This window comes from Symsagittifera roscoffensis, chromosome 2 (genome assembly GCF_963678635.1).
Source record: "Symsagittifera roscoffensis chromosome 2, txSymRosc1.1, whole genome shotgun sequence".
In the NCBI taxonomy this organism is placed as follows: Eukaryota; Metazoa; Xenacoelomorpha; order Acoela; family Convolutidae; genus Symsagittifera; species Symsagittifera roscoffensis.
Window position 1 is genome coordinate 22,240,273 of NC_087063.1, and position 16,086 is coordinate 22,256,358.

A 16,086-nucleotide genomic window follows, 5' to 3' on the forward strand; every position below is an offset into this window, starting at 1 on the left:
TTCTGAAAGAGAAAGACGTCAGGATTTTCACTGCTTGTCAGAGTCCCATTTCATGTTTTTCAAGAATTCTTCAAGAAGTTCTTCCTGAGTTTCCCAAATTCCCTAGAATTCTTGTGTGCTAAATCCGTAAGATGGTGCTTATTTGGGTTATATAAGCAGTGGATAAGTATAAGAACGCTTTCGTTGTTGACTCTGACACATGTTTATTTGTTCCGTCTACTGATGTGTTTTTTTATTTTACTTTTTTCCACGCAAAATCCAGAAACACAGATAATCATCAGAAAGAACAGTGATTTGTCATTAAAACATTTCAGTCGTAACTTGAAAGACATGAAAAATGTTCAAAATGTTTTAGTGTTGAGAAAACCTGCTTGAAACGTTTGCTTCTTAGTCTAGTTTCGAGCAGGTAATTAATATTGTAGAAAAAGTTTTAAAGTTAAAAAGATACTCTGCAAATTAGAAAAAATGTTAGAATTTTTTTGTTATGCTCTTCGTTTTTGGAGAGAAATGTAGCCAGTTAGGCCTAATTATATAATTTTCATTACTTTCAATGCTTTTGCTTTTTCTATTTATAAACAAAAAAAAAACAATTTTGATTTGTACGAATGTTTTAAGTACGAATGTGCTCGTAAATATGCGCTGCTTGCTTGCACAGCAACTTACTACTACTATTTTGTAATTTCTACTATTTTGATTTCTTATGAGGTAGACCTTGGACTGCAGTTAGGACTCCTCCATGTGTTGAAGATAGGGTGTCAATTTAGCGATCGCTTCTGTATACATTGTAGCCAAATCAAAATGCTGCGAGTTTAAGTGATATCATTTTGAAGTTGAGCGATGATGCGGATTGAAGCGTATTGGTTGGCCGGAAAAGATGGGAGATTTAATCTAGGATCAGTATTCTCCCCTCCAAAGCATAAGTTTCCTTTTCGAACTATCGGTTTGGGGTTGTGTGCGTAGAGTATCATTTAGGAATTGGTCTAGGACTATAGATGGCGATTAAATGACTTTCGATACATTATCATTTAAGCTGATAGTAACTCTATCATTATCTCATAGTGTTAATGAGAGCATTACCACCCTCCCCTCAAACAAAACGCCGAATTTTTACGTAGTAAGTCTTGCGATTTCCTATTTTTTATGTGTTTATTAATTTTTTAAGGGAAAGTCTTCAGAATTGCTCGCGCTCAAATTTAAGTGTCCGCCAATCAGAAAAGATTCCGCAAGTTCAATGAGCTCTAAGGCCAAAAAAATAAATTTCAGAAGTTCAACAACTTTATACAAACGGTGATTAATTTCATTGACTCAATTTTTATTGACTCAATTTTGGTGTTTTGGCATTATGAATGCCTCTGGAACCTCCTATTTTCTGCATCTAAAGCACAACTTGTTCATTTAAGGTGTCGATGACGAGAGAAGAGTTGAAACAGATTCAGGAGACGTACACTCGGGGACTTGCTGGCTCTGGATCTGCTGTGGGAGGCCAGACCAGCCAGATTTTGAACTCATCCGCTGCCGCCATTTTCACAACTGTCACTTCTTGGCTATCGGCCAAGTCTTTTTCTATAACAGACTGATTATAGATGACATAGAAATCTTAAATGCCCACTTTGGAGAAATAAACGAACTTTATTGAAAGGTGCTAACTTTTAGATGTACCAGATAGCTAGATTAAACAAGGTCCCCTAGTTTATACTTTATTACATAGAGAATAGATGTTCACTTAACTTAGTTTTTCAGTCACAGTTTCGCCTCCAAAAAAGGTTCAAAGTTTTGCTGCTTGTATACCGAAGTTGAAATTCAACTGAACAAAGAGATTTTTTTCAGATATGAGCTCGGAGCCGAATGCTTTCAAACGTTCTTCATACATTACTGACTTAGTTCAAATCATATGCGCTCAACTTCCAGAATCTAAAAGGCAAAACTTGGAAGAATATGCCTTCGGAATCGCTGCTCGGATGGCATACAGTAATACCAGCTCAACGGATAGTTTCGTTCTTATGGAAAATGTGAAGTTAGCTCTAGCATCTGAGGGCAAAATAAGGGAATCGGTTCTGGTATCAGAGTTGTTTACCCGTCTAAATGGGCTATCATCAAGGTTGCCATGTTCTCCGAGCGTCTTGCTAGAGTTTCTATGCAAGCTCGGATCCAAGACATCAGCAGTGAAGTTCAAGACTATTAGCCCTGTGAATAGTGAGGCCTCTGAAGCCTTAGGTACTGCTAGAAGATCTAATAGTACAAATAGCTTCAAGATATTAGCACCTGCCATACCTCACAGCTCTTCGACATCGAACATGGCTGTGGTACAGAGGCCTAACAACCTTCAGTTGAAGCAAACACCTGGCTTAAATGATGAAAGATCAACAACAGTTCGCGAAATTCTCTACGCGTTGCAAGGAATTCCGGGAAATTCGGTTGACTACGTTCTATACCAAGACCGCTTCTTGCTAAGCCGTCATTGTAAAGTAAGCGAAAGTTTTGCTACTCACGCTAACAAGATTTGCAGCATGGGTTGGTTGTATATCAAGATTCGAAAATTTATCGACTCGAAATCTGCAGACAAAACTTACGGTTTGATTGGTCAAAGCTTGTGTAGTGCCTTACAAGGCGAACTAAGTGAATTTGATCGGCTTATTGCGGCGATTGAATCACAAGTTGTTCAAGATCGTGATGTCAGTGTTAATACTGGTGAATCAGTTACTCTATGTCAGCTAGATGTTTGGCTGTATGACGCATATCATAGATTCAAAATGATTCTATCTCTTGTGGAAAACTGTCGTAATAAAAAAGGCGGGGCGTTATTGACATGCGTTCACTCGTTTACACAACATGGGGACCCGGAAGTTAAGTCAACCATGAAAAGAATTCTGAAGTTGATGTTACATCCCTTGCTTAGTATGATTCTATCTTGGCTGACTTTTGGCGAACTAGTCGACGATTACAGCGAATTTTTCATATCCGCTAAGCCTGAAGTAAAACCTGAAAAACTCTGGCATGAGAAATACTGGGTTAATCTTCAGATGCTGCCAGTGTTTATTCCTGAACCCCTGGCCAACAAAATGCTATTAGTTGGAAAATCGATCAATTTCATATCTCAAGTCTGCAAGGAAAGATATCTTGAAGAAAAAGAAACCGATTTGACCGATAGTTCAAAACGCATGGAATCTAATATGAGAGATCTCGAAGAGAACTTTGAGGGCAATTTGACTAAGTTAGTAACAGAGCGACAGACTAGTATAAATGGCCAAGTTTTGCAGCTGTTAATGCACAAGTACAAATTTGTACATCACTTAAAAGCTTTCAGAAGATACTTGCTATTCGGTCAAGGGGACTTTATCCGACATCTAATGGACATCTTAGGCGTTGAGTTAGACAAACCAGCCACTGAATTGTTCAAACACAGCCTGACAAGCTCGCTAGAAACAGCAATAAGAGCAACCAATGCTCAGTTCGATGATGCTGAAATTCTAGAGCGTCTGGACGTTAGGCTGCTTGAATGGTCGCCGGGGGACAAAGGATGGGATGTGTTTAGCTTACACTACCATGTCTCAGGAGGCGGACCTCTTTCTACCGTTTTCACTAATCAATGCGTTTTGTTGTACTTGAGAATTTTCAATTTTCTCTGGCGCTCTAAGCGCATCGAATTCGTTCTTAGTCAAATGTGGATTGAACAAATTTCATACGTCAGACTTTTAAGAGATCTAGGCCGCCCGGTTCAAGCAGTGCTTCATAAGTGTAAAATGCTTCACGGAAACATGATGAATTTTGTCTTGCAGATGCAGTATTACCTTATGTTTGAAGTTCTAGAATGTTCCTGGGCCCAGTTGCTCGAAAACGTGAACAAATCCCCAAATTTGGATCACATCATTGCGGCGCACCAGACATTTTTGGATACTATCATTTCGGGTGCCTTATTAGAACAGGACTTACATTTTATCCTTAGTCAAATTAGAGCGATTTTCGATATCATAGTTCAGTATCAGCAAATGCAGAGTCGCTTCTTCGACGCGGCATTAACTGTAGCATCTTTGGCTGAAACGAAAGAGTCCGCCGGTTCTAAAATGAAAAGTTTCAATAAAGAAACCTTGCCGAAGCTAAGAGCAGAGTTGAAAATAGTATCAACTTCGTTTAAGGACGCAGTTACTAACTTGTTACTTAGCTTATTATCGCAGCCAAATGAGTTATTGCAAAGTTTGGCCTATAGATTAGATTTCAATGATTTCTACAAAAACAAGGACGCACGGCTAAAACAGTCTTACAAACATATGCGAATAGCTGGCCGATGATTTGGTTGGTGTAGTTTGATGTGAAGCTAACTATTTGATGCTATTTTCTGTGCGATGTGAAACGATTTGATGCTATTTTCTGTACATAGAATTCTACTTTTGATTAATTTAGCTGTCTACTTTAATACGTCTTGAAGCCGAATCAATTTGAAAATTACTTAATTAAATCGATTATAGTTCAGAAGCATGATTAGTATAAAAGTAGAAAGAGCGTCGAAAAGGCTTACGCATATACGCTTTTTTGTAATGCATTAAAAGCCAAAGTGTTTTTGAAAGCAAAGGTTTTTCAAAAATCTGAGGTTTTTTTGAAAGAAACGTATGAAAGTTTGAAGTTAGAAGAAATTTTTCATTGAGTTTGATTGATATACCCAACTCTATAGTGTAATGCTATCAGGATTACATCATGGGTTGTAAATCTGGCCTCAAAATCTGACTGCTCAAATCTTTGAGCTTCAGATTTTTTCAATGATGCTTTCAAAAGGTTTCGAGCTTATATTTCAAAGAAATGCTTCCCAAAGTTCTCGTTCCTATGCTGGCGCAGCTTTGAGGTATTCCCGTTGTTTGTATATGTAGCATCCAATTATGATCGCCCTAGTCCTTTTAGCTTCCTAGACCAACATTTTCTTATGAGTTTTCGAAGTATTTCTAAAAATTTAAGTTGAAATAGTTTTTTAATTCGTGAACCCTATGGTGTGGTGCTGGCTACAGTTGCAATGCTGTCTTCTTTTTTTTACTGCTCAAGCAATTTTAGTTTTTCAGGTTTGACGAATGTTTTCTTTATTTTTGAGTGATTTTTTTTTCTGGCTGAGTTTTACTAATTAATTACGCTGAATAAACCATAGACGCTGAATAAACCTTAGATGACAGCAAATGGTATAGTTTTGGGCTATTTAAATTGAATAACTAAGTTGAACAAGAATCTTATTCAAGAATCTAATGATTACACAATAAAGTATTGTTTATAGATTTTTAAAAAATTTATAGAAAGTGCAGTTGTGTGCTCTCGGCCTTCTTAGAGTGTTTTTCCGCAGAAAAGGTACGATTACTGAAGAAGATATATTCATTTTGGCTGAAAAAAAACTTGAAAGTTGAAATTATTTTTTTGACTTAAATGAGTCCAATTTGAGAACCTTAAAAATTAGTCCAATCTATGGTATAGACATTGATTTAGATGCCCCCAGTCTGGTTTTAAGGTTGCGTTAAGTTTCGTTATTTTGTTTTAAACATTTTTTTGATGAAAATGTCATGTCCATTGCTTTGTTTCAATTAACGTATGCGTCCTACGCTATTTTTTACGCTTTTCCGATGCTAGTTTCAAATTTTATTGTCTGGGCATGTTTTTTTTTCAGAACTACCTTCAATCAATTCGATAGATCTGGTTTTTCGAAATCTATAATTTTTTTGGATTTTGTATCTTGTCTGTATTGTATCATAAGTGGTGCGAACCTCCGCTTCTTCTCAGTTTTTTTTAAACAGTGTCATTTCATCTTTGCCTAACGTGCACTGTAATTTAACATGTGCTTTAATTAACAAGTGCTCTGGAAAATTTAGTTTAAACTAGTGGTGGCTATCTTAGCGAAGTTATGATATTGCACTGCTCTTCCGGACTAGTATTTGAAATATTTTCTAAGAATTTTTTTATTGGTTTACGCTTTAGCGTCTTCGTTTCTTCGTATCGCGTCAATTGAAGAACAACAAAAGGTTTTTATTCAATCCGAAACATACAAAACTAACGTTCCTTGTCGTTGACCGCGTTATGCAGAAAACTGATTATTGGCCGATTACAAAAGCAGCAGAAAATAATTCAATCTGGCTGATACGTACTCCGAACTTGCCAGATACGAAAACTGAGCTGTATATGAAAAGTGCCGACGCGCTCCCACCTCCAGGACTTTCAATAAACAAACCTTGCCAGTAAAAAAGATTTTATCGGAGGTTGATTGGTTTCGAGTAGCTGGCCGATTGACATTCCGTTTCATTCGTAAATTAACCGTAATTATCGGAAACTACCAGTCAACGGAGAATAACAAACTGCCATGAATTTCGGTATTTAACCGGAGAATTCTGAGTCAACGTTATTCTACATCAATTTTAAACCAGAGCCCGAAATATTTTCGATCAGTCCTTTGACTTTTCACACACTGTTTTTTGTTCACCACAAAATTCAAAAGACTTGACCATGGTTTTGCTCGCTATTAATTCTAGCGCGAACATTGACCGCTCTTTCTCGTCTTTTTCACTTAATTCATTTCAGGTTTTTGCAATCGGGTCTAGATTTTTCCACGTAAATAACTTTGTTCACAGAACTATTCTCCTGGATTTATATGTTGGTCCACTCTCTTGGAAAACTGCAGGCATGTTGTGAGCATTTTAAACATTTGTCGTACTAAAATATTTTTCATTTGTTTTGTCTTTTGATTTTTTTCAGCTTTGATGGCTTATGCGCAGCATTTTCCGCTTCGTTGCCCCTTGTTTATTTTTCTTCCGATGCTTGTTTCGCGTTCTATTTTCTTGACGTGTTTTTTTCAAAACTAGGTATAATCGTTTTGATAGATCTAATTTTTTGTTCCGACCATTGAAAACGGGTGTGTTTTAGTTTATTCGGGTGTGTTTTAGTTTATTTTTGTTTTCCACGCAATATCAGGTACCACAAATAATCATCGGACTGGGTTGAGTGATATATCATATTAAAGCCCCTACATTTGTGATTCGAACCAAATTTAAAGATTTCCAAAAAAAAATTCTAGTGTCGAGAAATACCGGTTTGAAATTTTTGATTTTTTTGTCTGATTTCAAGCGAATAAAGCGAGCGAGCAGTGTTATTTTAACTGCTTGAAAGCTTACAGTAGCTTAATTTAAAATGTAAAAACTTAGTTTTTTTGAGTAACGTTTGTTTACTTTGAGTATAGAGCCTTTTAGGAATCAAAGTTTTTAAAAATTGAAAAACTTGAGAAAGATATGTAAAAATGTTTTTATTATTATTTTTTAACTATTCAATCAATTTTTTTTTAGTTTTCAAGTTTTCTTTTTTAAGTTTTCATTTATTTGTTGCTAACAAAAATATCCTGTGCGTGGTTTGTACAAATTTAATAACTGACATACAGTTATCGAAGAATATTCAGAAAAACATTCTTTTTTTTGGTACAATATTGAATTAAAGAATAATTGTTCGAACTAAGGAATTCAAAATCTGTCCCCAAAGGCTGTTCTTCAAATTTGTTGAACAATCAGATGATCCCGTCATGCTCGAGTTCTTGAACTTTTTGAGGCTAGTTTCTATCTTGCATCTTGGTTTCGCCGACACTAATTGCCGATATCGGCTATCGTTTATTTGTGCAACCATCAAGCTCTAAGATCCATAAAGATGCTTTGGGTTTTTGTTTTATACGGTTATAGCCGTAGCCTGTTTGTTATTGGTTGAGGGCTTAATGGATTTTAGAAACAAATTAAAGGTGCCATATTTTCTCCAAGCTGTTTTGAAAGAACGTAAATAAATTACTTATCTGTCAAGCTGTGCTAGAATGACTCTTGCTTTGTCGATTTTTGATACTAGAATTAAAAAGAGGGGCTTTGTTGGGAACTTTAACTGGTTTTTCTCGACATAGTTTTTTTTCTGTGGGTTTAAATTCGACTGAAAGGGCTCTATGATAAATTGCTCGGTCCATCTGAGTTTAATTTGTGGTACCTGAGTTTACCTGGGGTTATATTATTTTTGTGTCATATAAAATTAGTAAATATGCTTTTTCTTACATTTTGAGCTGCTCGTAGACAGGGGCTGAAAATAGAAAACGGTTCATTTAATTGGTACTCTCTAACGGATCTAGTAATTTCTTTAGATATTGATGATGGCAAGTATTGTCATGTTAGAAGTTCCTAAAGGCACTGAGGTTGGCATTGATCTCAACTACTGGAATTGTGGGCCAAACTTTGTCGGTCTCAAAAACATCCAACCAGGAACACACTTCGTGTACTGGTCGTCGGCGTCCCAGGATGACACCAGCATCAAGTCGTGTCTTCGAATAGGGAAGTTTCTGGCCATACAAAAGCCTTCGGAGCGACTGTTCTGGAGGTGGGACAAAGCGCAAGAAACGTTCGTGGAATCTGCGAGAGAAGAAAGAGAATCAGTGATCGCGAGTTGGAAAGATATGGTTGCTAGATTGGGTCCTGTTGAAGATAAAGGAACTAAAAAGTGGAATGCACTGTCCAAATATATTTCGCAGTCAATAATCGATAAAGTTTGTCCGGATGAGAGGCCTGTCTTTTCTGCTACTCAGTTAGTATCGCGTGAATATAAGTCCTCAAGAAACAATCGCGAGTCTAATCCAACAGACGATTCAATAAGCGAAGTCTGCTCGTCGCTCGCCGAAGCAGAAAGCAAACTACCTGTTATGAACGAATCGGAGACAGCTAAGTTATGCTATTCACAGGTCGACAAAGTTCAAATGGACGGACTTTCAGCTAAGCAAATTACTTGTTCCCATCTAGATCACTCCGCGAGGCTGAAAAAATTATTGGAACAGAATTATCCAACTAATAATTTGTACATACTTGGTGAAATCCAATTCAGCTTTATCTGTTTTCTGATTGGTCAAAATTATGATTCTTTCGAACATTGGAAAAAACTTGTTTCTTTAATCTGCAATTCTGACGAACTTCTAACAGAAATGCCGAAACTGTTTGAAGTTTTCCTGATGGTTCTGCATTTTCAACTACAGCAAATTCCATCCGATTTTTTTGTAGATATTTTATCCGCCAACAACTTTTTAGTGTCAGTTCTGCATGTTTTGTTCACAAATGTCCAGACTACTAGAAATATAAACAGTGTGTTGCAAGCCCGATGTGATAAGTTTCAAAAGTATTTAACCTCTAAATTCGGCTGGGATTTCATGAGTGAACCAGTTGAATGGTCGCCTACTGTTGTCCAATAAAATTTCTTATGTTTTTTGTTTAGTGAACTTCGTTGATTTTAGTATCGGTTAATTGTTTTATTTCACAAGTAATTTGTTTTTCAGATGCAAGCCATGTTGATGTCGATTACAATTAGAATGTAGTTTCATCTACATGTGAGTTACTCGGATGAATTTGCAATTCGGAACAGACAAGATCAATTTGTGAGTGGCGTGTTTCTGTTAAGATCGGACGCAACCATGTTCAAACTGTTTCCGTGCTGCGTTTCTGAACAGAAAAACACAAGTGGTGACGCTTACAAGCCCTGTCCCGAAAACCCTACCAATCCCGACACGGGCCCAACCGAACAGCCGACTCCAGACACACCCCGAGATCACAAGAAAGAAGACACCGAGACATCTAAAGTAGAATTAACGAAAGTCGTCAAAATTGAAGGGCTCAACTTGACTGCGCAGAAGTTATTACTCGGAGATTTAGCGGACGATTTGGTCAGAAATACGAGAAATGTGCGTTTGAATGTGTACGGAGTTCCCAATTGTCCAGAATTCAGTTCGGTTTTCTACTCCACCGTTCTCCCGAAAATCGAGTCGAAATGTAGTGAATTTAATTATGAAGTTGAGCTTCTAGATTTGGCATCTAGTTTCGACTCAACGGCCGCAGTGTTTTATGACGAAAACTTCGATTTCAAAGATCTGGTCAGTTGTCAGGGGTATAAACGCGGGCCTTACAGAAGCTTCAATTTGATAGTAATACCTTCAAGTTCAATCGACAAGCAATACCTCGCACCTGTTTTTGACGAAAACGATTTTTCGGCTTTTACTAGCTCAATTGCCTCAGAGGAAACAAAGAAACTAATTTCGGACAACTTCGTCAAAACTGGGAATCACAAGTTTTTCCGACTTAAGAAGTCATTGAGCTTTGATATCCGTAGTAAGGTTATTTCAACGGCTTACGAAGTTTTGCAAAATGAAGCATCGCTAAATTTGAAGGATAAATATAGTTCAACTCCATTTGAACAAATTGTGAATTACTTGTTTGCAAACGCAAATGACGTCAGAGAAACCACTTGCGTGTTGTATTTGAACGACAGTTCAGTAGACGCAACTGTGGCTGCGACCTCGGAAAGTTCAACAAGGGTCAAAACTCTAGCTAACACTATAAGAGCCCAGCTTCCGTCAACGTCTTTCGTAGAAGTTTCAGAGTCTGATTTCAAGACCACTCATGGAGATCAAATTAGCTCAGTCTTGTGCAAAATGTTCCAATCGTTTTGCTCAGAGTTTGAGAGACTGAGTTATATAGCAGATAGCATGCCTCACTCTTTGCACAATGAGCTCCTTACGCACAATGGTCACCTGAAAGAATTAAGCAGACATACGACTAAAGCAGACATTTTCGACAAATTTCGAGTCAGTGTGCTAACTGATTTTGTAACGTGTGTCGTATGCGAAGACCCTTTCCAACGTCAAATGATGTTCGCCAAGAAACTTATAGAATTGAACGTGACTGACGATGGCTCTGAGACACTAAGATGTTTCCGTTTTTGCAATTCATCCTTCGCCACCTTCTCAACCAATTCGCTTCTTCATTCCGTTCGAGAACAGATTTGCTACATTACTGGTACACATCCGTCTGAAGCGTGCACTAACGACCTCATGAAGTTACTGAAGAAGTTACTCGAAGTTACGGATCAGAGTGTAGTCATTGCGTTTGATGATATCGAGGATGTTGATTGGGTTCCCGCGCATGATGCTTTCCACGGCAGGGTTCACTTTTTCTTAACTAGCTCAAAGGTGGAAACGTTCGAAGGGAAAATCAAAAATGGAACTGTGGGAACTTTCGGGACCAATGCAAACTTAGAAATCATGGTATTGAAAGACCGGTTCAAAAATCTGGTTCTCGATTCTGGGTCCACGAGTAGCTCAGACGAAGCCTTCCTAGATTCAATTGTGAAACTATTCACAGATCATTTCCACAAGTCTTGTAGCCTGGCACTACAGCATATTAGTAAATCGCCCCTAATGTTCAGTCAGTCAGATATGAGAACTGCGCTTAGTTTTGAAGACCAGGTCGGCCATTCAATGGCTATTGAAACACTGTATATTTTACTTTCCCCTCTGCTTTTTAAAGTCTACAGTTCTTCTGCGCAATATTACTGCATGTTGAAAGCAAACAAAGTAGCCCTCAAATTCTTAGAATCGAACCCTCCTACAATCCTCGAAAGCCTCAAAACCGATTCGCAAGCTAAGAAAGTCGAGCACTGCTTAGCACTTAAGAAAAGTGAAGTTGAATCAACGAAAAGTGATTTTCTGTCAACAAAAACGTTTCCTGATGTCACTGGGCTGAAGTTAGTTGACGTACAAGAAACTAGCTCAGATCCGTTGTCGGATTTTGGTAAATTGCTCGAAGAGTTGACTCCACAACTATATCTGGAGTTCCTGAAATGTGTAGACAAAGGGACGAGCGAATCGGACTTTTCTCTCTTATGCGAAGCAATCCAATCCAACCAATATAGCCTGTCATTAGCTGCAAACGTGACTTACAAAGCTGCATTTTTTCATTTCTTTGACAAAAAGAAAAGTGAAAATGTGCTGAAAGAAAATTCGCACCCTTTTTGCTGGAAACTTTTAGATCAATTATCCAAATGTGAATCGATTCCAAAAGAATCACCAAAAAGCGAAGCTGATTCATCTGTAGCGATGCGACCCAATAAAATCAAATTGATAACTTGGCTGAATGCGGAAGGATCAAAGGACTTCATATTACTGCTTCTGGAAAATCAGACACCCTCGGAGAATCCTAAAGGACGACTGGAGGTTATCAGGCTTTCTGATATGAAGATTGTACGACGCATTGACATGACAAAAATTCCAGTTGAGGTCAAGAATATTAATCTCACTTCATGCGTGGTGAACACTGAACGAACTTTGAAGTGGATCGACCTAAATGAAGGCGTCCAGAAAGTGCAACTTAAAAGTCAGTTGAACATCGACTATCCGTGTTATGGGATCCAAAGTTCGGATCTAGTTGTTGCAATGTCTAGGAACAAGATGTATGTCAACGGTGTCCAACTGTCAACAAACACGACTGTGTTTAATTTCAAAGTAGGCGAGGACAGATTTCTGAATAGCTTGTTAGTTGCGCCAGATGGCTCTTATTGTGCGTGCGGAGATACAGTTCAGAAACCAATGCCTCTTTTGATCTGGGATCTGAAGCAGCAGATTTTGATTCACGACATCCGAATGAATGACCACGAATTTGACATGCAGCTTGCCATGGTATCCAACCATTACATTGCAGTTGTTGTCAAACATATAGACCCGGACTCTCTTAATTTTGTGAATGTGTACGAGTTCTCCAGCCAGTATAATAAGTACAAGTTCCATGAAGACGCCTCAGTCACAAGTCTCTTCTTGACCCCCGATGATCATAACTTGATGTTGGGTCTAGCCGACTGCTCCGTCGTAATTCACCATCTAGGCTCCTCGGACGAACCCTTTTACTTAACAGGCATGCACAAAACCCCAGTTGATGTGATGCGATGCAACTTGGACGCTTCGGTTCTCCTAACTTGCAGCATGATGCACCCTTTCTCAGACCGAACTATAAACCTGTTCTCAGTGGCAAAAGGCGATCTTGTTGGTTCTCTCACGCCTCAAACCCATTTCACCTGTGTCGAAATAGCTCCAGCGGGAAAATCGTTTCTGTATGGAACTAAAGAGAGCTCAGCTTTGATAAAAGTGACTTTCGAACAGAAAGAAAAATCGGAAGCCGAGGCTGTTTTTGGAACTTCTGACAATGATTGCAAGCACACAAATATTTGAAAATTCTCTACAGAAACAGATCAATGCATTCTTTTTTTAACCTATTTTCGACTGTTTGAGTTGTTTAATGCTTAACTGTGGAATAATTTTTTTCTCTTTCTATCGCAACCTTTCGACTGTTCGATTTTACGATATAGATATATTCTATTCTATCAATACGCAACAAAGTCAAGCCAATTTGTAATGTTCTAAAATTTGTAACAAATTTTAGCTGAATTTGTAGTTCGAGCATGCCTTTCTCTTCTTTTTAGATGTTTAGAAAACAGGTGTAATTTTCTATGGTATAATTTTCGAACACTGTTGTTAAGCTGATTATATCATAGATAACGCAATCCTGGTTTTTACTCTAAGCGCAAAAAAAATGTTCTATGAATTGAATCGAAAGAACAAGGAATTAAGAAACATATTTCCGCCACATTTGATATTATATCAACTTGTTTCACCAACAAGAATTAGCTGCTTAAAATAACGATGCTTACAATTGATGACTTTCATGGTTATGAAAAATTGAGTTGAGTTGATTGGAAGATAAGAATTTTTTTAGTGGTTAATAGGAGTCAGCAGCATGTTTTATCTCAATTATAGTTTATTTTGTACATCAATGGGGCTTGTAAGAAATATTCAATAATTTTTTAACGAACTCATTGTAGTTTAATTTGTAATTAATTTCAATTCAGATATATGTTTTTTACTGTTACTTATGTAATGATTTAGCCAATACTGATTGATGACCTAGCGAGCAACCTGTTCATATTTTGAATAGATGATGCATTGATTTCACTTTATATTTGCCATGTCAATGAAATTTTTTATTGCGCAAAATTCAACTCTTATTTAAACCGTTCTCATTTAAACATGCGATAAACAGATGTGTATCGTAGATTTTCAATCATGCGATTAGTAAGTAATCTCAAATCAGCTTCGGTGCAGTCCCTGCAAGCAACTATTTACGCTTGCGATTAGCAAATAATCTATATGAATACGTATATTTTCTTTTTTTTTCGCTCTAAAATTGTATTCCGCCCAAATGATTTCGGTTTATGTTTTTTTTGGCTTAGTGACCTATGTTTGAGTCGTTTCAAGGAAAACATAAGTTTAATGCTACGCTCTGGATCGCCAAAAATGCTCAAAAAAAGTTATTGGAAATTATGCTTCTTCATGACAACAATTTTTGTTTTCGGCTTTTTTTTTCTATTCCTTTTTTCCCGCTTGATAGGTTTCGAACTATATTAATTTGGCTTAATAGCCTCATATGGCGTCTTCCGACGGGCGAAAAGAGTTTGTATGCGTGTGTGTGTATTTTGAGGGTGAGGGTGACTTGATAATTTTTATTAGTCTAAAATTGTTTTCGATTTTTCCTTTTTTTCGGCTAAATAGGTTTCGGTCTATAGTATATCGGCTTAGTGGCCTCCTATTATTTCATTTTTTGAGCAAATAAAGTCTTGAGTCTTGATGATTTTTTCGGCTCGAAGAGTTTCTGCTAAAGTATTTTCGGCTTTTTTTTTACCGCTTGGTAAATTTTCTTGCGATGCTTTTTTTACCTGCTTTAAACCTGGTATGTTTTTTTTTCTTAAATTAGTCTTATTAATTTTGATAAATCTAGTTTTTTTCGACATTGAAAGTTTTTTGAATTTAGCGGCTTTCTTGTTTTGTATCGCAAGTGGTGCAGAGCTCAGCTTCGCCTTCTGTTTATTTTCTATGTTCCTAAAATTTGCTACTTTTTGAGCTTTAATGTTCTGAATTTTGATATCTTCACGCTTGCGATTAGCAAGCGTTATTTTAAGTTCAACTCTCATTTTTGCTTTGAAAGCTCTACAAATTGATTTTTTTGACAGTTTTGGTCTATTTGACTAGTTGCTTTTTATTGGAAGCTTACCTGTCTTAGTCATTAGCAAGAGGTAGCAGTTAGACATTCAGAGGACCGACAATGTCCAAACATAATCGAAACTATGCAAAACAAAGCAGTTGTGGCTCTTGATTGTTCTAGTTTCAAGGTTCAATCTAAACTAGTTTGTATCACTTGCGAAAAAAGTGTATTTGTAATCGGGAACTAGACTTTTTTTCAGTACAACTTTTCTTTCAAATCTGTAGAAAATTGTCTTTGTTTTTAAGGGAAGATCTGCAGGCTTCGCCTCACTTGTTCTAGAGGTAAAGCTCGAAACATCAATTCAACTTATTTACCTCAATTTGCGTCGTGTGAAGGGAAAACATTGTTTTGCTTTTGGGTTTTAGGACAAAAATTTTGTTTTTGGCTTGAATGGCGTCTACTCAAGTTTTGTCGGCGTAGTTATCGCACGGTAAATGACCTCATTTGCTTAATTAGCGGCTATGATAGTGTTTGTTGTCTAGTGTGTGAAGTTGTAGATGAAGTTTTTTTTCGAATTTTTCAAAGTTAATGAATTCTGTTTCATGTTTCTGCTAGCTTGCATTGATGTTTCTCCGCTTCGCCTTTCTGTTACCTTAGTTTTTGTCTCCAGTCAATCTTTAATTATCAGTATTACTAGTCTTTACTAATCAGAACAAAATTTGCGTAGAATTTTACCAGAATTAGTATGGTGCAATTGATTTTGCAAACTTCGGACCCAAAATTTTATCCCAAAACGGGTCGTTTTGGGCTCTTTTTTAAGTAAAATTATCAGGTGAATTGTTGATCCATTTATTTCAAAGTGAACCTAGCCAACAACTTCAGGAAGGGTAAAATTCCCAAAGTTTTTGTGTTTTATAGTAAAAAAAAAACATTTTTGGCTATCAAACAAAAATTTATTTTTTCAAAGTTAAGAAGATTGTACCTTTCTGAAACGCTTTGGGCTTTATAGGGGCTCTTGTTGATGTACTTTGCGTTTCAATTGACAGGTAGTTTTAGCGTAAATTGTGAGATTAAGATTTGGACCCGATTTTAAAATAATTAACTCCCTTTAACTCTTGTAAATTTTCCATATTAACTCTTAATTTGCTATTGTAAATTTAACTCTTGCCATGTTAACTCTTGTAAATTTTTCAGCACCTTTTTCTTGATAGTGTTTTGTTTTAGGTCAAACGAATTTGAGAAAAACGCATTTAAAATAGCTCTG

General features: G+C 37.0%; 2 protein-coding genes across 2 annotated transcripts in view; both read left to right on the forward strand.

Moving 5' to 3' along the window:
* The window catches only part of LOC134839745 (ral GTPase-activating protein subunit alpha-1-like), a 328,394-nt gene that overhangs the window by 14,747 nt on the left and 297,561 nt on the right, over positions 1–16,086 (forward strand). The window lies entirely within an intron of this gene.
* LOC134839743 (gamma-tubulin complex component 3-like) lies at positions 1,830–4,286 on the forward strand. The gene has a single exon (XM_063855366.1). It carries the CDS (start codon positions 1,830–1,832, stop codon positions 4,284–4,286), a length of 2,457 nt encoding a protein of 818 aa, XP_063711436.1.

Excerpts from the sequence above, each read along its gene's own strand:
- LOC134839743 (XM_063855366.1), top strand. The coding sequence starts at position 1,830 with ATGAGCTCGGAGCCGAATGCTTTCAAACGTTCTTCATACATTACTGAC.